Source organism: Orcinus orca, chromosome 5, assembly GCF_937001465.1.
Source record: "Orcinus orca chromosome 5, mOrcOrc1.1, whole genome shotgun sequence".
Classification (NCBI taxonomy): domain Eukaryota; kingdom Metazoa; phylum Chordata; class Mammalia; order Artiodactyla; family Delphinidae; genus Orcinus; species Orcinus orca.
This window is the reverse complement of record NC_064563.1, coordinates 53241871-53264801: the sequence shown is the minus strand read 5'-3', so window position 1 is coordinate 53264801 and position 22931 is coordinate 53241871. Positions and strand designations below refer to the sequence as shown.

Below are 22931 nucleotides of genomic sequence, written 5' to 3'. Positions count from 1 at the left end.
AAATTAGAACACTCCCTAACAGCATACACTAAAATGAACTCAAATAGTTTAAAGACCTAAATGTAAGACCAGACACTATAAAACTCTTAGAGGAAAACATAGGAAGAACACTCTTTGACATAAATCACAGCAAGAACTTTTTTGACCCACCTCCTAGAGTAATGGAAATAAAAACAAAAATAAACAAATGGGACCTAACGAAACTTAAAAGCTTTGCACAGCAAAGGAAACTATAAACAAGACGAAAAGACAACTCTCAGAATGGGAGAAAATATTTGCAAATGAATCAATGGACAATGGATTAATCTCCAAAATATATATACAGCTCATGCAGCTCAATATTAAAAAAACAAGCAACCCAATCCAAAAATGGGCAGAAGACTTAAATAGACATTTCTCCAAAGAAGACATACAGATGGCCAAGGAGCACATGAAAACCTGCTCAACATCACTAATTATTAGAGAAATGCAGATAAAAACTACAATGAGGTATCACCTCACACCAGTTAGAATGGGCATCATCAGAAAATCTACAAACAACAAAAGCTGGAGAGGATGTGGAGAAAAAGGAATCCTCTTGCACTTTTGGTGGGAATGTAAATTGATACAGCCACTATGGAGAACAGTATGGAGGTTCCTTAAAAAACTAAAAATAGAGTTACCATATGACCCAGCAATCCCACTACTGGGCATATACTCAGAAAAAAACATAATTCAAGAAGATACATGTACCACAATGTTCATTGCAGCACTATTTACAATAGCCAGGTCATGGAAGCAACCTAAATGCCCATCGACAGACGAATGGATAAAGAAGATATGGTACATATATACAATGGAATATTACTCAGCCATAAAAAGGAATGAAATTGGGTCATTTGTAGAGACGTGGATGGACCTAGAGACTGTCATACAGAGTGAAGTAAGTCAGAAAGAGAAAAACAAATATCGTATATTAATGCATATATGTGGAATCTAGAAAAATGGTACAGATGAACTGGTTTGCAGGGCAGAAATAGAGACACAGATGTAGAGAACAAACATATGGACACCAAGGGGGGAAAGCGGGTTGGGGGGGGATGAAGTGGGAGACTGGGATTGACATACATACACCAATATGTATAAAATAGATAACTAATAAAAAAATATCAAATAGAAGGAGAGCAAAAAAAAAAAGTGCACAGTCTGCTTCCCTTAAGCACTACCAGTATACTTTGCATTTAAGTTGCTTACGTGCAGTCTTGAGCAATAGATTCTAAAAGCTACAAATTTTTTTTTTTTTTGCGGTACGCGGGACTCTCACTGTTGTTACCTCTCCCGGTGCGGAGCACAGGCTCCGGACGCGCAGGCTCAGTGGCCATGGCTCACGGGCCCAGCCACTCAGCAGCATGTGGGATCTTCCCGGACCAGGGCACAAACCCATGTCCCCTGCATCGGCAGGCGGACTCTCAACCACTGCGCCACCAGGGAAGCCCAAAGCTACAAAATTTTGATTGGTTGAAATTAAATATAGCTTTATTGTTTAAAAAAATTACAAAATGATATCTTAAATCAAATGCTCACACAGACAGCCGTCTCTTTATTCACTCACCTTCTTCATCTATCCATTTCATGGTGAAAAGCTGTTCGGTGTCAAAAGAACACATGTCTCGAACCTCATTACAAAGGCCCTCAAAGGAGATTGAAGGTTCAAAATGTGTTATCATGATATCCCTGAAAAAGAAAAGGAGTTTTAAGTTAGACAATGACTAAGACTAATAATGCTCTACATATTACTGAATGCCTGACCATTTGATGGACTTCAGTTATTTTGTGTGTGCACCAGCCTGTGCCGCTTCCAGTAAACTATCTCTGTAAAAAATAAAATACCAACATTGAATAATGCTTAAAGATTAAAATAGTGATTTTGTGAGAAACCTTAATTCAATCTCCCCTCCTCATTCAGGAAGCCCACCCTAACTGCTCTAACAGATAGTAGTTCCACTTTTGCTTTAATGTTAGTTATCAGAAGCCCACTCTTTTGTGAGGCATTCCACTCCACAAACAGCTCTATTACTGACAAACTCTGCATTATACTTAACTGAAATCTCTTTCAATCTCTAGTCCTAGATCTCCCCTCCCCCAAAAGTTTACCTTCATCCAAGAGATGGCCCTTCAAAAATTTGACAAAGGTCTGTCATGTCCTCTTCCTCAGCCCTGACTTCCATGGATTAATCACCCAGATTAACAACTCATTTGCCAAAATTTGTTTTAAAATAGGATTCATATTTTAAGGTAGACACCAAAAAAAATGAAGGAATTGACATAAACATGTGTTTATTTTTATATTACTGTTGGATAAGTCATAGTACTTAAATAAATCCACCTAGCAGCTATTCACAACGAGACTTAAAAACATAACAAAATGTTTTAGAACAGAAGCCTGGGTTTTCCTCCAGGGACCCATAAGAAGGCTCCCTGTGATCTAATCTCCATGTCGTAGCCAGCCACAGTCATTCTTTCAAAGGTAAGTCAAACAGACCGAATGACTCTTAATTTAACACACATATAGTGACCTCTGTCATAAGGGTTTTACAAAATTAATGTAGTTCATGTCTTTCCTTTGTTTTAAACTCTCCAAATGTCTTTCCCCAAAGTAAAGGGAAATCCAAAGTCTCTAGCAGGGTCTACAAGGCCCTGTGTGAATGGCCCTAGCTGCCCCTCTGACCTCCCTCTTCTATCACTGGACAGATAAACTGATGTTTATAGTCTACCATCTACCCCAGCTAGAATGTAAGCTTGATTAAAATAGGAATTTTGTTCATTATATTCCTAGTGGCCAATGCGGTGACTAGCACAGAATGGGTATTCAATAAATATTTGTTGAAGAAAGGAAGGAAATGACACTGTGTTAGGGACTGTGCAAGCACACATGTGTAGTTGGAACGCAGAACACAGAGTAAGAAATAAGGTATTAAAAATTTTAGACGTGCAAAAAAGTTAAAACTGCAGTCTTTAGGGGCTTTAAGCAGAAAGCCACACATAGAAACTGAATGGCCTTTTCTTGATAATCATTCTCTTTCTAAGCATCTCACGGTTTTCTACCCCTGCCTCTTGGAACCCTCTTGCCTTAGCTTTCATAACAGTCTGCTTCCCTGGCTCCCTTTCTACTATTCTGAACACTTATTAAGTCTCCTCTATCTCCAATCACAAGACATTCTTCACAACCTCTCTCATTCATTGTCTCTCTCTTTCTGAAACCTAATTCACATTCAATGTTTTAACTATTATCTCTATGTAAGGGTCTCCTAAATCTGTAATTCCAACTCTCTCTGTGGTATTTAAGACTCTTGATAAGCTTGTTCCAAGCTTGTTCCAATTTCTATTCTCAACGTGATCGCACCATTCCCGATACAAACTCTTTATTACAGACATCTGTTTACTCAAACCACCACACGTAAGACCTTGATGACCTAAGTTTTAATCCTGATCTGTCCTCAGTTTAAGGAGGGAGGTGGGGATCTTTCTTTAACATCAACCTTCTTTCTTCAACATCAACTTTTTTCTTCAATATCAACTTCCATTAAAACTTCTTCAACCACATAAGCCTGGTGGTCTATACTTCTAAACCTGTCCAACATATATCTTATGTTCCAATTTTTGTTATTCAACTAATTATATACACACATCTTTAGCTAGATTATAAACAGCTGGAAGATAAAAATTCTTGACTTTTTAATATATTCACATAACTATTTATATAATAGGGACTAAAATATTTCTTAACTGAATGTAGAAGTAGTATTTTCCAGGAGAAAACCAACTTCTAAAAAGTGTACTCTTGACAAGGAAATATCACTGTTTATGTTTCCTTAGCCTATAAACATGTACAGAATATTTAGCATGTTTCAGATGTTTGAACAAACATCTTATATGATCTTCATAATAACTGTCAAACTAGACCTACTAATCCTGTTTTACAGATTTAAAAAGCTTAGCACAGGGGAATATTTGCTGGAGTCTCACAGTTAGGAAACAGAATGCAAATTCAAATCCACATCTCCTAATGACACTCGTGGTGGATGCTGTGATCGGACCTGCCGGCTCTCCACCCCACCTCCAGAATCCCCCATTAGCAATGGAGCATTTGTCATCCCAGCTACCGGGAGTGCTACCGGTAGACATCCCCAGTCTTCAGCCTCCTTCAGAGATGTGACTGCTCGCCTATAGTCAAATCCCCTTCCTGGTCAGCCCACAACCCACAGCCAATTCAATATGGGGGTATAAAGGTCCCAGACGTGACTCAGGAAGGCTCTGAAGTGTCAACTCATCTTCAGAACTCCCTGGAGGGTCAACTAAGACTTCTGTAGGGACTTCAGGGCATCTTGATTTTTTCCTACCTAAGCTTGCTTCTCCCCTTCTCTTCCATAGCTGTCAACCCCAAAAGCACTCCTGAAAAGCCACCTGCATGCTAATCTGCAACACCACCTCCCACAGCAGCATCCACCCAACCCACAGCTATCATTAGATGTTATTTTGTGACAAAAGCATAATGGATACAGTCAGTCAATTTCACTTTTAAGAGTTTGGCTAGGGACTTCCCTGGTGGTGCAGTGGATAAGAATCCGCCTACCAATGCAGGGGACACAAGTTCAATCCTTGGTCCGCGAAGATCCTACGCGCCACGGAGCAACTGAGCCCATGCGCCACAGCTACTGAGCCCGTGAGCCACAACTACTGAAGCCCGCTAGCCACAACTACTGAAGCCCACGTGCCTAGAACCCAGGATCCGCAAAAAGAGAAGCCACCACAACAAAGGGTAGCCCCTGCTCGCCACAACTAGAGAAAGCCCGTGCACAGCAACAAAGACCCAATGCAGACAAAAAATAAAAATAAATAAATTAAAAAAAAAAAGTTTGGCTAATAAAAACTGTAACCCTTGTTTCCAAGATTAAATGGGTCTACTTTAGTGTATGAAGCTAGTTAATTGTTTTTTATTCTTCAGAGAAAATACGTTGCCAGCATATATAAATTATACATATTTTACAGTCTGTCTCCCCCAAGTAAACATGCGAGAGGGCATTTTGTTTTGCTCACTGCTGCATCACCAATATCTGAAGCAGCGTCTGGCTCAGAATGGATGTTCAATTAATATATGTTGAGTGCATGGAGGTGTCATATGTTGGTCTCTAAAAAAAGCATGAGGAAATGTAAAATAAAAAGCATTCCAGGGCTTCCCTGGTGGCGCAGTGGTTGAGAGTCCGCCTGCCGATGCAGGGGACACGGGTTCGTGCCCCGGTCTGGGAAGATCCCACATGCCGCGGAGCGGCTAGGCCCGTGAGCCATGGCCGCTGAGCCTGCGCGTCCAGAGCCTGTGCTCCGCAACGGGAGCAGCCACAGCAGTGAGAGGCCCGCGTACCATGAAAAAAAAAAAAAAAAAAGCATTCCACAATGGATGAGTGACATATACGAGGCAGCCATAGTATAATGGTTAAGACCATGAGAGCTAAAGCCAGTATGCTTGGGTTTGAATCCAGGTTCTATCACTTACCAGCTGTATAACCTTAGGTGATTTATTTAACTTCTCTGTTGGTTCAATTTCCTCATCTATAAAATGAGAATAATATTATCTCCTATGATATTATAAGGATTTAATGGATTAAGTGAATTCATGTTTAAAATACTTATAATAGTACCTAGCATATAGCATACTCTAAATCTGTTCAATAAATTTTAAAACATTATTAATTCATATAACACTTTAAATAGAAGTGCACCCTTATTAGATAAAAATAATCCAACCTTCTAAAAAATACACAGAAAAACAAAACAAAACAAAACAAAAACAGATGCTTCTGGTTTAAAATGGTGGAGGGAACAAACATCTATAATCTTTCATCCTAAGGGCCTAATGAAATGACAGAAAACTGAAATGACAAGTTTATCAAAGTCTTAGAACACGAAAACGGCAGCAGCAGCAGACCAAAAAGTATGAGAAAATCCTAGATGATTGAAAACAGATGGGATAAAATTTACGGAGAAAACATACCAGCCCCCAAAACTAAAGTTAACAGGAACCCTTAAAAGAAGTTTTACTGACACAAGATTACTTTTCCTTCTCTAAGCATCTAAACACACTTCTTGGCTTTTCAAGTGCATCACACTTACATAAGAATTCATTATAAATGCTTTTTAAAATTACTTAAAAAAAATAGGAGTTAAAGAACAGAATAATGTTATAAACCTTTACAATATAAAAATTACCAAGAAAAATCAAGATGTAGAGAAAGCAAAAGGAAGTGTAAATTCAAAAATGTCTCTTTCTTAGTGGAGAGTCAATATATTTACAACTAATAATTAAATGTAAAAGCAGGGGACAAGAAAAAAACAAATAACTTGAAACTTAAAAACAGTCAAAGGACTTGAACAGACACTTCTCCAAAGAGGATATACAAATGGCCAACAAGCTTAGCAAAAAGATGTTCAGGGAAATGCAAGAGGGAAGAGATATGGGGATAGATGTATATGTATAACTGATTCACTTTGTTGTAAAGCAGAAACTAACACACCATTGTCAAGCAATTATACTCCAATAAAGATGTTAAAAAAAAAAAGATGTTTATCATCACTAATTATTAGAGAAATGTAAATCAAAACTATAATGATACAGCAGAAATTAATACAACATTGTAAATGAACTATATGCCAATAAGAGAAAAACATAATGAAAGGTTACCTTACATCCATTAGGATGGCTACTATGAAAAAAACAGAACGAGTATAATCGAAGATGTGGAGAAATTAGCACCTTGTGCTCTGTTGGTGGGAATGAAAAATGGTGCAGCAGCTATAGAAAACAGTATGGATGCTCCTCAAAAAAATTAAAAATAGTATTTCCATATGATCCAGCAATTCCACTTCTGGGTACATATATCCAAAAGAACTGAAAACAGGGAATCCAAAAGATATTTGTACATCCACATTCATAGCAGCATTATTCACAATAGCCAAAAGGTGGAGGCAACCCAAGTGTCCACTAACGGATGAATACATAAACTAAATGTGATATATAAATACAAAGAAATATTACTCAGCATTAAAGAGAAAGGAAATTCTGACACATGCTACAATATGAATGAAGCTTGAAGACGTTATGTTAAATGAAATAAGCCAGCCACAAAAAGACAAACACTGTATGACTCCATTTATATGAAGTATCTAGAGTAGTCAAATTCATAGAAACAGACAACAGAAGAGTAGTTGCCAGGGGTTGGGAGTTGGAGAAGAATGGGAGAGTTGTTAGTATGTAGTTTCAGTTTTGCAAAATGAAAAAGTTCTGGAGATTGGTCACATAACAATGTGAATATAGTTAACACTGCTCAACTGTACACTTAAAAATGGTTAAGATGGTCAATTAAAATTTTTTTACCACAATTATAAATAAAAAAGAAAAGCGTGAGGAGGTATATTATTTAAGTTATAAATGTAACCACAAGAAAAACTAAAAATAGTCAGGAGAGGAGGCAATGAAGAAGTGCTAAATTCCTCATCTTCCATACTGATCAACAGATATAATAAAAGAAAGCAGAATTTTAATAGTAGTTAACTCTAGGTGGTGGAACAGGGGATTAAGGAGAGACTAGAGATGGAAAGAAGATGTACTTTGTATTGGGTTGGCCAAAAAGTTCATTTGGGTTTTTAAGATGTTAGGGAAAAACCTGAACGACCTTTTTGGCCAAACAAATACTTAGACCTTTCTGAACGGCATAGAATATTATTATTTTTTCTACCATGTAAAGGTATGATTTTATGATAATTATAAATAAGATATAAAACAAATTTAAATGACTGTTATAAATTTTAAAAATTGTTTTAATTTTTTTTTAAGATTTTTTTTGATGTGGATCATTTTTAAAGTCTTTGTTGAATTTGTTACAATATTGCTTCTGGTTTCTTTTTTTTTTTTTTTTAATTTATTTTTGGCTGTGTTGGGTCTTCGATGTTGGGGGCAGGCTATCCTTAGTTGCAGCAAGTGGGGGCTACTCTTCGTCGTGGTGTGTGGGCTTCTCACTGAGGTGGCTTCTCTTGTTGCGGACCACAGGCTCTAGGCATGCGGGCTTCAGTAGTTGTGGCACACGGGCTCAGTAGTTGTGGCTCACGGGCTCTAGAGAGCAGGCTCAGTAGTTGTGGTGCACAGGCTTAGTTGCTCCACAGCATGTGCGATCTTCCTGGACCAGGGCTCGAACCCGTGTCCCCTGCATTGGCAGGAGGATTCTTAACCACTGCACCACCAGGGAAGTCCTTGCTTCTGTTTTATGTTTTGGTTTTTTGGCTGCGAGGCATGTGGGATCTTAGCTCCCTGACCAGGGATCGAACCCACACCCCCTGCAATGGAAGGCAAAGTCTTAACCACTGGACCACCAGGGAAGTCCCTGTTTTAATTATTTTTAAAATTTATATTTTAAACAGTGTATTTTAATAGTATATATAGTATATATTTAAATATATTTTAAATATATTTTAAAATAGCTCCTTCTTCTAGTGACATTAAAAGGGAACTTGCTGGGGCTTCCCTGGTGGCGCAGTGGTTGAGAATCTGCCTGCCAATGCAGGGGACATGGGTTCGAGCCCTGGTCTGGGAAGATCCCACATGCCGCGGAGCAACTGGGCCTGTGAGCCACAACTACTGAGCCTGCGCGTCTGGAGCCTGTGCTCCGCAACAAGAGAGGCCACAACAGTGGGAGGCCCGCGCACCGCGATGAAGAGTGGCCCCCGCTTGCCACAACTAGAGAAAGCCCTCGCACAGAAATGAAGACCCAGCACGGCCAAAAATAAATACATAAATTAATTATTTTTAGAAAAGGGAACCTGCTTACCTTAAAGCAATTTTTCTTTCAAAATATCCTCAAGGTTACTAGTATGAGGGGGTGAGGATTCAGAGAGTATATTTTAGAATTAAATCAGAAGAGAAGAAAAGGCTCCCACTGAATTTCCCTGGCAAAGAACAAGCGTGACATTATCTTTTTTGAATGCAAGGAGAAAAAGTTAGTATGATCAGATGTCATCAAAATAAGACTTCCTTATTAAGGTCCACACGTAGTTAAAATTAACAAATACGTAAGCACATCTCCAAACAATAGGGAATTTTCAGAAACCTTATTTTTCAAGAGCTGTAAAATATTTATCAGAAAATACAAATTTTTTTTTTTTTTTTTTTTTTGCAGTACGCGGGCCTCTCACTGCTGTGGCCTCTCCCGTTGCGGAGCACAGGCTCCGGACGCGCAGGCTCAGCAGCCATGGCTCATGGGGCCCAGCCGCTCCGTGACATGTGGGATCTTCCCGGACCAGGGCACGAACCCGTGTCCCCTGCATCGGCAGGCGGACTCTCAACCACTGCGCCACCAGGGAAGCCCAGAAAATACAAATATTTTTAAAACATGTGTAATCCTTTAAAAGTAATAAGTACATACATCCTAAAGGGACTCAATGAAGGAGTCATGATTTACCAACTGCCACTCCTTAAGTTCCAGGAACTAAAACATTTAAGGGAGTTTCTTATAAATAACTCTCCAAGTAATTGGAAAGCACCATGTTCATATACCCCACAATCACCAAATCCTTATTATAGTACCAAAGCTAAAAGTAAGCTGCAAAATAAAGATATTACTTCTAAAGGTACAAAACAAATCATGCATGGAAGATTCTTATTTTTCCTGGTTTTAACTTCAGTGTTGGCATAAATTAGCTTACCACTGGACTTCAACAGAATACAGTCTGCTTCACCACAAAGATGCCCAAAATGGCAAATTCAGATATAGTTTTAGCTGAGTTTAAAAAAAAAAAGCATTTTTGCTTCAGCGGTCAAACAGTTTTAAGCATTCATTATGTTCCTATGTTCTAAAATATAGAAACTAAAGTTTTTCCTTAGGACTAATTGCTTTTAAAAATAAACCTGAAAAAGAACCATATTCAGTCCTTCTGCTTTCTCAACATAAGCTTCTCTCCTAAATTAAATATAGTACAATCAGAAAAAAAAAAGTTTTGTAAGCAGGATTATCCATGGATGGTAAAATTACTGGGTCAAAGGTTTTAAGGAAATATTCATAACCCCCTCAAATTAATTGTTAATTATAAGAAAACCATAATGAAACTTCCATTTTTAAAAATCAAGGAGATAGAAAATTGACTTGAAAAGAATAACTGTGAAATATGAATTTGACAATAAAGAAAAAAAGTAATCTTAAAAACCCCATCAATACAGTAAAAGGGTAAAGGGAAATTTCTCTGAAGGGTAAGACTCAGCTTTGTATTATGCTTTACTAAGCCTCGAAGTTATCATCCATAAAATGGAGATAATGATATCTACCTCTCAATATTGTTTAAAAAAAAGTTAGCATTTTTTGCCAATTGTATTTGCAAAAATTTTAAAGACCAATAACATGCAATGGGAGCATAAGGAAAATGCTTCATTTGTACACTTGCTGGGAATGTCAATTGATACATTTTTGGAAGATAATATCAAGTTTTAAAGCAGGCATATCTTTGACCATGTTTGCAAGAATACATATTAACTATAAGGATGTTCCTTCAACATGATTTGACAAAGCGATTTAACGAAAGTTCATCAATCAGAAAAAAAGATTAAATGAACTGTGGTATAACAATACTATGGAACACTATGTACCAATTATAATGAAAGAGGTGGATTGCTCTATCTGTATGTATCTACCTATTTATCTGTCTATCCTGACATGGAAAAATGACCATGAATGTAAAAACTCAAGTTAAAGAAACATGTATAGAAATATGAACCCATTTATTGGAAAAATAAAAGGGTGTGTCTGTATGTATACACACACCTACACTTACAGATATATTGATATGATGTAGAATATCCCCAACTGTTAACAATGGCTATCCCTATGAAGAAGGGGTGAGAGCCTACTTTATATATCTCTGTATTTTTAAAATTTAGCTTTAGTGCCTTGTCTTTGTGATCTGTATTTGGCCATTGGTGGCATTTTTGTTCCTATCATCATTCTCAGCCATACTCCTACATAGGTTAGCTGTCATGCAGAGTGCTGGGGACACAGAGCAGGCACACAAAAAACAGTTGGTCAGTTAATTCTGGACATTTCCGCCTGGATGCTCCCAAAGCACCCTGAGTTCAAAATTTGATTACTTGTTCCAGGTAATTAATTACCCTCTCTAATAAATCTCTTTCTTTCTATTCCCTAGTCTCTCCAAATGAGAAATCCATGTCTGACTCAGACCCTCTCTCTTCTCCACAGGCAATCATTCTCTAATTCATATTGACTCTACCCCCTAAAATCGCCATTGAATCCATATCCTCTTTTCCAACTCCTCAGAAGCTCTCACTTGGACTACTTCCAAAGCCTCCAGATTAGTCTCATCCATTGCTAATTCGTCTACTATACTGGTTCCAAGAGTGATCTTTCTAAAATAAAAATCTAAACCGTGCATCCCTCTTACTTAAAACCTTCACCAACAAGAAAAAGTCTGAAGCCCAAAGTATGATATTCGAGAGTCTTCATGATCTAGTGCTTGTGAACCTTCTTATTAGCTCACTTCTCATCAGTGTCCACTTCACACTTTATGTCCTAATGAGGAATGACTATGGGACTAACGACTAAACTGATCTTAATTCTCCAAACGTATCATGCAGCTGTGCAATGCCTGGAACGACCTCCCACCCAACATCATAATCCACCAGGCAAACCTACTTATCCTTTAAAAGCATCAAACATTTCATCCTCTTGGAGGGCTTCCCTCACCCCAAACTTCTCCCCAATAGCCATCCTAGCACGTACCTTACATACACACACACACACACACACACACACACACACACACACACACACATCCCTTTATTAACTTTTTAAAGTCTTTCCTCCCACAAGTCTCTTGGTTCCTCAAGGTCAGAGCCTTGTATTATCGACTCTACATCCTCTGTGCCCACCCCAGTACCATGTGCCTGGCTTATAGTAGTTGTTCAACAATATTTATTAAACTGAGTTTAAACACACTTTGGTAAAATGTGAAATCCTAAACAAGACTGGAGTGTTTTAATTAGGCTCATTTCAACCATAAAGAAAACAAACACTCAAGTTACTTTAATAAGAGGTTTGGGAGCTGTATTAGAAAGCTATCCAGGAAATTATTCTCTGTAGAGAGCTGCTTTTTTCTCCTCTGTTTCCTCAGCCCTTCAGTTTGCACACGGGTGATCCCGGCCTCACCAGCCTCTCCCGTAACTCTTCAGCTTCAGTCCTCACTGCTAACAAGCAATTTATCTCCACATTATCTAATCCAAATTTCTGAGACGGTTGTTTTGGTTTTGGCACCAGGCCACCATGTCCCTTCTTTCTCTCTGGTGAAGCTACGGATCTGCTGCCCTACGGTTAGGCGACATGCCAGAAGCTGCATGACCAATGACTCACATTCCCCCAACTTTCAACTTAATATATCATTTTTATTTCCTTAGAACCATTGCTAAAGTATATCACTAAAATTATTTTGCAATACTTTTAAAAACAAGTCTTGCCAAGACTTGTTCACAGTGAGAAAAATCCTGCATACTTCGTCACTAAACCAGCTATACTTTCCAAATATGCAAGGAGTTCATCCCTTTTTATTTGTAGATGTTCACAGAAAGAATCCTCTGGATTCATAACTGCTCAACAGCACTGGTTTAAAAAGCTTTTTACAAGCTCTTTGCAAAATTTCTCTTACATTTATAACGTAAAGAAACGAGTAATTCAGACATTTCCTTGTTAAATTTTACCCTGTAATATCAAGTAACTTTATAGAACGATAGCACACACAATGGCAATCTACCACTAACCCACAAAACCTGTTTCTCCTCCTCCAAGCTAACACCACAAGGTAATGATTGAAGGAAGGCAGGCCACTCATTGACAAGCTCCTGTGGTGAGGAAAGAGGAGTACAGGCCAGGAGACAGGCACTCTTAGGTGGCCTCCAATAAAATCAGATTCTCAGTGCTATTAATCTCCTGAATAAAAATTAGAAAAAGGCTAATTAAATATCTGCTATATCTAGGGAGACAACACAGTTGCACTAAGAACAAATTAAACAGCATGAGAACACTAAACACATCATTGAAAGGAGATGGCAATTCATTCACTAAAATATTCTGTCTATTCTGAGATTTCAATATTCACTGGAAAGAAATATTGTTAGAAGGAGATGGGGGAAAATCGATAACGGCCGTTCAGATGATCTGAAGGAAAAGAAACTTTTTCAAATGCAGATTGTCCTTACATTTCTTGATAGTAAGGGAAGAATTTTCTACTTTAAAATCAGGCAGGTGTTCTACTTAGCCAACCCGTTTATTAACTATCCTCATTGGTGACTCATTTTACTTTCATTTGTAGTAATGGGCAGCTGACTAAGTAATATCATAACCATCAGTTTAGACTATTGTTAATAAACATATAATCTTAACAGATCTAATTTCAGAGGACAGAAATTGGTACAATTTAGAGTGCTGATGTTGTCTTTAAATGAGGCTTGGAATGAAGGCACTATTAGAAAGTTTTCATTGAATAAAAGCACTAAAGGGCAAGGGGTTGATTCATTACTTAGCAAAATTCATAGGTTTTTAAAAACAAGCAAAGAAAATGTTAACTTGAATGTCTTGGAGACGTTTTAGTCAAGCAGTAAAAGAGTTATAAGTCCTTATGCTCTTTTATTATTTTTTTAAATTTATTTATTTTTTAAAGGGAACTTTTTATTTATTTTATTTATTTATGTTTGGCTGCGTTGGGTCTTCGTTGCTGCGCATGGGCTTTCTCTAGTTGCCACGAGCGGGGGCTACTCTTCGTTGCGGTGCGCGGGCTTCTCATTGCAGTGGCTTCTCTTGCTGCGGAGCACAGGCTCTAGGCCTGCGGGCTTCAGTAGTTGTGGCATGCAGGCTCAGTAGTTGTGGCACGCGGGCTCAGTAGTTGTGGCTCGCAGGCTCTAGAGCGCAGACTCAGTAGTTGTGGTGCACGGGCTTAGTTGCTCCGCGGCATGTGGGATCTTCCCGGACCAGGGCTGGAACCCGTGTCCCCTGCATTGGCAGGCGGATTCTTAACCACTGCGCCACCAGGGAAGCCGTCCTTATCCTCTTTAAAAAAAAAAATAATTGGAGCAATAAACCAAGAAAATATTATATGATACCTACATTCTAAAGACTTTGATTTCTTTCCAAAAGAGAAGCTTACAATGATTTTAATTTACTAACTAGGCCTATTTACACTTGTCAAACTAATAAAAATAGGAAAAAAGGAAGAAGTACTAGTTTCTTTGTGTTTCATAGTTGGAATCATTGGAAACTACCTGAAATGAATAAGTCAAAAATTTATATTATTTAAAGTCAGAAAGATAAACCGGAGAACTAAAAATTATACTGTAACAATCAAAACTTGAGAGGTATCAGGGAGCGAGGAAGCAAAATGTAGTGTGCATCCAATTTCGCATCTTCAGAGGAAGGAATCAATAGATACCATGTAAAGTTGATAAATCACGAAACGGAAGTATAACTTTTAAAGTAATAAAGGCAACCTCCAGAAGAACAAGAAATAAACTATCAATAGTAATTACCTCTGAAGGTTGGGAGGACTGAATGGGGAACACTTTTTATTTTATACTTCTGAACAATTTGCACTTTCCTACCATGTGCGTGTATTTATTTTTTAACCTCGTTTTTTAAACTGTCAATAATCAGACACTATTTAAAAAAAAGAAAATGTACTATATTTCATTCTCTGTACCTAACAACTCACAGACCGTCAACTATAAAATGGAACACATTCTAAAGCGAAATATCTCATCTGTCAAATTAAAGGTAAGGTAAAGGAAGCAAAGCTTTTTTCTTCCACAGTGCAAAGTGCGTAGCTGTTGTTTGAAAATCAAGACTTCCCTGATCAATTTAAGCAAAAACACTGTTACTGTCCAAAATAACTCCTCTAAACTACTACTAAATACAGTCAAGCTAATGAACAGAGAGAGGTCAGAGGCTTCACGGCAGCAAACAAACTAGAAGTCCTTACATCAAATCAGTAAGACATTTAGGGGCTTATATTTTCTTTGAAATCAAAACAAGAGAGGCATTTTGAAAGTTTGCTATCTTCACTGATCCTCTAAGGAATGTAAAAGTATGTACTGCAGTTTCAAACCTCCTAGTGCTTGAGTTTTTTAAAGCAATTTACTTCTGCTTGAACAAGCAGTAAGACAGGCCACAGCGGTCGGGTGTTCTGTTAACCCTTAGTTTCAAACCTTTATGCTCACACTAACAGTTCAACTTTCTAATGCTCCCAAATATAGTTATCTCTAAGAAATTTCAAACCACGGTCATACTACGGAATATGATTTAATACACTGATTTTAGGACTGGATCATTTCTGGTAACCACAATAGTTATAACTTAGGTAATAATATGAGTAAAGATCACAGATTTTAAAACTGTGCCTATGCTCATCCTCTTCTTGCAATATCTCACCCTATCGGACAGTCCTTGAAGCAACACTGACAAAGAAGCGTTCACAAATTTTAATTTACACATATACAACCTAATCTTGGCGAGACATAAGTACCTAATGCATATCCCTGAAAACGCATCAACTTTACTCAAATAATAACTCCTATGTCTAATATACTGGCAGCCTGACCACAGTCCAGGTACACGTCGCGAACTCTTCTATGTGATAAAGACAAACCTGACTTAAAGAACCAGAGGCTTTAGGCCTGCTGGTAATCAAAAGGGTCAACAAACTGAAGCAATCCTGTCTTTTAAACCCATGGTAAACTTAGTTAACTAAGGCATCACTCAGAATCAACTCTCAACCCCTAATACATCCAGACTTAAAGACGTAAAGCTCTTGTAAATCTCTTGGTAGACGAGTCTCTCGGACCCACCAGGTGGACCTACTTACTCCAAGTCTCCTCCCTCGGACCCTGCTCAGGACCCTCAGCCGCGCGATTCCAGGGCGCCCTGCGCCACACCTTGGGGGTGCCGCAATCCAGTGCCCCGTGCTCCTCCCCCGACCACTCGGTCACCCATCCCGAGTCCCCCGACTTGCCCGCCCAGCCCATCCCTTCCACATCTCCAGCCCCACACCCGCCCCCCCTCCAGGCCAAGTCCAGCTGGCCTCTCCCCTTCCCTCTCACCCCCACCCCCACCCCACACACTCACCCGCGGTAGTAGGCTTTCACCCGGACCTGGTGAGAATGGTCCCCGCTGCCGCCGCCGCCTGCGATCGGGTGAGACATGGTACTGCTGTCTCTCTGGGTCGGCATCTCCTTCCTCCCCCGCCTCAACGCTGGAGGCCGAGGGGCGCAGCGGGCGCCGTAGGGGACTCCGAGGCCCGAGTTTCTCCCGGAGCCGCGGCTGCCCGCTCGCCTACCTGTCCTCCACGCCCGCGGCGCGGGCCCAGAGGTCGCCTCGCCGGGGCAGCCGGAACCCGCACGGCTCCCCCCACCGCCAGCGGCAGACACTGCCTCTGCTGCAGCCGGGGCCCAGCACGCCTCCCACCTCCGCCCCTCCCACCTCACACGCTCCAAAGGCCCACATTCCGGGGGAGGGCGGGTGCAACCATCGATCCAACTCAAGATGCCCGGCTGAACCATTCTTACGGGGGCAAGGAAAAGGGGAGAGAGGAGGGGGGGGATGCTGAACATCACAAAAAACTTGCCGGCAGGGGGCCTTTCATGGGCTGTAACTGAGAGAATGTGACGACTGAGGTACCTATAGTTCTGTAAAAAGCCCCTCCCTACAAGGAAAATGGTGGGGGACAAATTCTGCGGCATCTCACCCCAGTTTCCTGTCTTGGTCGCGTCCGCGGCCAGACGGCTAGGGACTCGGAGTAGATTTGCCGGGCGGGTTTCTGGGACTTGGAGTCCCCATGGGATTCTGGGACTTGAGGTTCTTTACGTGTAGAGCGTCCCGCCTTCTCGCTGACCGTCTGTCTTCAGCTCGTGCCCCGGGACCCGTCGGCGTGGAAGTCCTGAATCCACCGTGGGCACCTGAGGACACTGGAAATGATTGGGGTTCCTCACAATCTAGACTTTGTTCTCTGGTGAATTCTTCCAATTGCATAAATCATCTCAATCATACAGTACCTTTTCTGGAAAGAAGAATTTGGTTACTGCCCAGCATAGCCTCTTTTATGAAAAGAATTTAGTGTAATATATGTAACAAATGTAATAATGAATGTAATAAAGGAAGAAACTCAACTGGAAGGTATGATGGAAGATTGACTTTTCTTCCTTCGCTGCCCCCCATATCTTGGCCCTTGTAGATTGCCATTGCATGGAACAGGTGCAAAATGAATATTTAGCCAATCAGTCAACCCATCCAACTATCCATGCATTGGCATTTTTTAACATCGTTAAAACATTGTTAACATCGACTGTTTTCCATAGTGGCTGTGCCGATTTACATTCCCATCCTAATTTCATTTTTTATTATTCATTGCTGGTGTATAGAAATAAAATGATTTTGTATATATCTTGAATCCTACAAGCTTGCTGAACTCATTAGTTCTAATAGTGTCTCGGTGGATTCCTTAGAATTTCCTGTGTGCAAGATTATGCCATTTTAGAATACAGATTGATTTACATCTTCCTTTCCAATCTCGATGTCTTTTATTTTTCTTGCCTGATTGCATTAGATAGAACTTCTAGTATTACGTTGAATAAAGAGAAGTATGTTAACATTCTTGTATTGTTCTCAGTCTTATGTGGATAGTTTTCAGTCTTTCACCATTAAATGTGATTATTGCTTTAGTTTTTTTGTAGATGCCCTTTATCAGGTTGAGGAAGTTCCATTCTATTCCTAGTTTGTTGCCTATTTTTATTATGTAGGGTGTTGGGTTTTGTTTAGTGCCTTTTCTGTGTCTATTGAGATTATCATGTGGTTTTGTGCTTTATTCTATTGGTGTGATATGTTACATTAACTTTTTTTTTTTTTGCGGTACGCGGGCCTCTCACTGCTGTGGCCTCTCCCGTTGCGGAGCACAGGCTCCGGACGCGCAGGCTCAGCGGCCATGGCTCACGGGGCCCAGTCGCTCCGCGGCATGTGAGATCTTCCCGGATTGGGACACGAACCCGCAGTCCCCTGCATCGGCAGGCGGACTCTCAACCACTGCGCCACCAGGGAAGCCCTGTTACATTAACTTTTAGATGTAAGCCAGTCTTGCATTCCTGGGAAAAATCCCTCTTGGTTATTACATATAATCGTTTTTATACGTTGCTAAATTCTGTTTGTTAATATTTTGTTGAGGAATTTTGAATCTACACTCATAAGCATGGTTTCCTTTAGTTCTTTAGACATGTTTATAACAGCTGCTTTGAAGTCTTTGTGTGCTAAGTCCAACATATGGGTCCTCTCAAAGACAGTTTCTGTGTGTATGGGTCCCATTGCCTGTTTCTTTGTATGTCTCATAAGTTTTTTTGTTGCAAACTGTACATTTCCATGGTAGCAACTCTGAAGACCTATCCAGACTGGCTCTAGGTCTGGTTGTCGTTGTCGTTGTTTGCTTGTTTATTTGTGAGTTGGCCAGACTTGGTCAATAGACTCTTGTTTCCTCCACAGTGTGCAGCCTCTAATATCTCTCCTCAGAAGGTGCAACTTTGGCATCCACACCGTCACCCTGACTCCTTGTCCCTCCCCTGGGGGATGACAGTGGTTTTAGTCAGGTTCTCTTTGACTGTCTCTTTTCCTCATCTCCCTATCAAGCTTTTAGCTGGTTTGCCTTTATGGATATAGCTCCCAGCTGTTAGCGTCCACTAATTGGCAACTGATTGCTCCAGTGTTTTTGACAGTGCCCTGGGGCATAAAATTGTTCCACAGTCTGATCCAATGGTCCTTTTTTATTTATAATTTTCACCAGTTATGGTGGTTTCATTGGGGCGAGTATACAGGGAGCTCCTCATGTTTCCGTTCTGGAAGTGCTCTGACATTAATTTTTAAAGTCAGTGTGATGCAATTAAAATACAGGGGCTTCCCTGGTGGCGCAGTGGTTAAGAATCCGCCTGCCAATGCGGGGGACACGGGTTCGAGCCCTGGTCGGGGAAGATCCCACATGCCGCAGAGCAACTAAGCCCGTGCACCACAACTACTGAGCATGCACTCTAGAGCCCGCGAGCCACAACTACTGAGCCCACGTGCCACAACTACTGAAGCCCACGCACCTAGAGTCCGTGCTCTGCAACAAGAGAAACCACTGCAATGAGAAGCCCGCGCACCGCAATGAAGAGTAGTCCCCACTCGCCGCAACTAGAGAAAAGCGTGCGTGCAGCAACAAAGACCCAACATAGCAAAAAATAAAATAAATAAAATTTTAAAATAAAAAATATAAATAAATAAAATAGATACAAGGCACAGACAGTTAAGCATATAGGATAATCAGGGCACAGAAATTATGTCATTTTTAGTAACAAAATATGAGAAACTATTGAGCCATCTCTTTAGTTTAAAGAAAACAGGACTCTGTTAAAGGGTTTAAAAGGAACCTGGCATCATATTAATCATATCTTTAGGAAAATATGGCTTCCTTTCTACAGATTGAGCTGCTCTAACAAGAAAATGTTTACTCAGAATAGGTAGGCCTTTATATTCAATATTAACTAGCCTCACCAGTGTGTCCTGCTGTACATAGATCAAATATGAAAATTTGATTTTCATGTTCTTTATGCCATCTAATAAATCCTGCTGCTGGATCTTTGATGCCTGTTTCTCAACTGAGAATCACATGATACAAAATGGGAAGTCATTGGTAAACATTGTGAAAAAGCCTCCCACAGCCCATTTTCTTTCTGTTGTACTTAAAATGGTGCTTACTAGTACCTTCAACTTTGGGTAAGCCTGCCTCCCTTCACCTAGCATTCTTCTGTGGTTTCATTAAGCATTTGATCATGTCACTAAAAAGAGAGAAAAGTGTTTCAGCTGCAAGTCCTGATCATTTGGAGGGACTCTGTGACCTGTAGAGATAAATATTGGGCTCTGAGCTAAATTATACTTACTTTTGGCTCACTGTGATGACTTGAATAGAAAAAAAATTAATTAATGCTCAAATCCACCAGCTTAAGGGATTTAAAATATTTTTGGCCAACATTCTCTCATTTTGTCATTATCAGAGTGCTTGTCCCAATGTGCGTCAAAGAAATAAACTGCTTGGTGAATGGAATGAGATAATAAATAGTAGACACATGTCCTGTGTAATCATGTCCTAATAGTATTACATTAATTGTTTTACTTAGCCTTCAAGAGCAAAAGTTGTGACCCAAACTCCTGATTGGAATCCTGACAGCTGTTAGTAAGAGTTTAGTTTTTATTCTGTTAATTAACCTTACTGAGCTAGCATAGATAGCAAACAATACCCCCATGACTCCCTTTCCCCCTTCTTTCTCCTGTGCCCTCTCACTGCCCCATTGATACCGCCAGCTTTATCTGGGTACTCCCTTCACTCCAGCCACATACACTCATTTCCATTGCAGTTCCCCAATCTCACTCCCACAGTACAGATAATGACATACGGCAGTTTGAGCCTTAACTTATTTTGCTTTTGAAATAAAATGTCTTTGTTTTAATGAACTGTCAGTGGAGAGTTCCATTAAGCTGAAGAGACAGCAAAATGAATAAATAAAATAATATAAAACATTTACTTAATGAAAGTCACTGAATAGCCAAAGATGTCTGAGTGGGCTTCCCTGGTGGCGCAGTGGTTGAGCGTCCGCCTGCCGATGCAGGGGACACGGGTTCATGCTCCGTTCCGGGAAGATCCCACATGCCGTGGAGCGGCCGGGCCCGTGAGCCATGGCCGCTGAGCCTGTGCGTCTGGAGCCTGTGCTCCGCAACGGGAGAGGCCACAGCAGTGAGAGGCCCGCGTACCGCAAAAAAAAAAAAAAAAAAAAAAAAAAAGATGTCTGAGAAACCTCAGCATAATTCACTCCTATGGGGTTAGTTGGTGCAGGCATTACGCTCTCCCCTTCTTTTCAAGAAAGTTACAATCCAGATAGGATGTCAGGACATGTACCAATAAAGAGAAAAAATGCAAAATGGGAAACTGTGCGCCAGTAAGCGACAAAGAATAATTGCAACAGCTCCCGAGTGCTACCTCATCTTCTTTAGGAACCAGAAGAACCCACTTGTGTCTGGCTTAACTGAAAGGCACAGAGTTGACTAGTAAAATGTCAGGTTGAAAAAGCCTCCATTAAAACACACAAACTTCTTTTAGAAGTATCATTTGTTTAATGATGTTGGCACACCAAGTATGCTGTCCCTAACAGCAGTCAACCATTAAATGTAAGCTACCCTCCAATTTGAAGAGGCAAACCTGTTCTTGAGGATGGCGTATCCAATTGAAAATGTAAACCTTATCTAATAAATTCTCCCCACTCCAGCAGCTCACCCACCCCAGCATTGGCCTCCTTTAATACCCTAGTTCTCGGGGACTTCCCTGGTGTCCAGTGTGTGAGACTCCACGCTCCCGATGCAGGGGGCGCGGTTTCGATCCCTTGTGGGGGAACTACATCCCACATGCATGCCGCAACTTACAGTTCACACGCTGCAACTCGGAAGCCCACATGCCGTGCTTCTTAGCCCGCAACTAAGACCCAGCGCAGCCAAGATAAATAAATAAATATTAAAAGAAAATAATAACCTAGTTCTCTCTCACAGCCTCTGGCGTACACTCCTCTCCCACACAAGGTTGTCAACCCGTCTTCACCCCTCTCACAGAGGACTAGCTCATTTTCTCTACCACCTCCACCTACTTCCTACTGGACTCAAATCTTTTCATATTGAATTTCTGCTGACCTTGAATTAAACCACATCCTGTTTTGGGCCACAGAAAAATCAAGGGGGAAAAGCAGAGCTTATAGTCTGTGATGATTTTTTGGCTGCTTAATCACACGTACAATATCAAGGGGAACAGCATTCCAGAGATAAAGCTGCCTGTTAGTTTACCTGTATACCGTGCTTATCACCCTGCGACTTAGGCATGAGATAGTCTACTGAATTGGTATGGCTTCCCATTCTGGAAACTAACAAATTATGAATCAGACTATAATTAAATTAATAAGGACTCCAGTCACTGAGACTTTTAAAGCAAAGCATTATTAGGTGCCTCAAGAGCAGGAATCTTACCTTCTAAGTTCTTTTTGGCACTTAGAAAATTGTTGGTATTCGACAAATATTAAATTATTTAATTTAATATTGAAATAATTTCCTGTTGGTTTATGTCCACTTAAATACTAAAATTAATCTTACTGTCATAGGAAGGAAGCTGACAGCACCATATAAGCAGAACAAGTCTTCATTTTCTGTTTGCTTTGTTAAAGCTATGACCTGAAAAATTAGTTCAACTCGCTGAGCAATCTGTTTACTCAAGTCAAACACAACTCCTAAGAAAGTGACTCTCCTTTTACCTAAGGTGGACTCTTCCAACTAGAATCACGGAATGGTTGAATTTACTAGCTGGAAGTTACTTTGTGTCATCCAGGTCGGTCTTCTCAAACTTTGATAACCATACAGATTAGGCAGGGATTTTGTTCAAATGCATATTCTGATTTAAAAGGTCTGATGCTGCTGGTCCCCCAATGACAGTTTGAAGAACAAAAAATCTACGCCTCATTTTACAAATGAAGTCCAAAGGACTGAAATGACAGTGACTTTATCATTATTCCAATGTTTTCCACTATTTAGCCTAATTTTAAAATACCATGAATTTGAAACAAGGACTGAGTGATTTCTGGCAGATGAGGAAAAAATATTAACTTCACAAAATTCTTAGTTTTGATTTGCTTTTTGTTTTCCATGATCTAACCACATGCTAAAATGCTGTGGAGATTCATTGCTATTAGAGAATCATTTTAATCCATACATAACCTGTTCTTATCATAATCCATTAACAGGCTCACTGTGTTCCTA

At 40.1% G+C, this 22931-nt stretch overlaps 1 protein-coding gene across 5 annotated transcripts in view; it reads right to left on the bottom strand.

The window, feature by feature from the left end:
* PRKCI (protein kinase C iota) overlaps nt 1-16697 on the bottom strand; it is a 79850-nt gene extending 63153 nt beyond the window's left edge. Inside the window, exons 1-3 of one of the 5 annotated variants that reach the window (XM_033429551.2) lie at nt 16194-16332; nt 5531-5586; nt 1592-1713 (exon numbers count right to left, since the gene is read on the bottom strand). In XM_033429551.2, coding sequence (XP_033285442.1) covers nt 1592-1706 — 115 coding nt within the window. In that variant the 5' untranslated portion in view covers nt 1707-1713; nt 5531-5586; nt 16194-16332. Of the gene's footprint in view, nt 1-1591; nt 1714-5530; nt 5587-16193 lie in introns of all 5 variants that reach the window. The other 4 variants (XM_033429549.2, XM_033429548.2, XM_004270564.3 and 1 more) reach the window with 4 other exon arrangements.
* Between the last annotated feature and the right edge of the window lie 6234 nt (nt 16698-22931).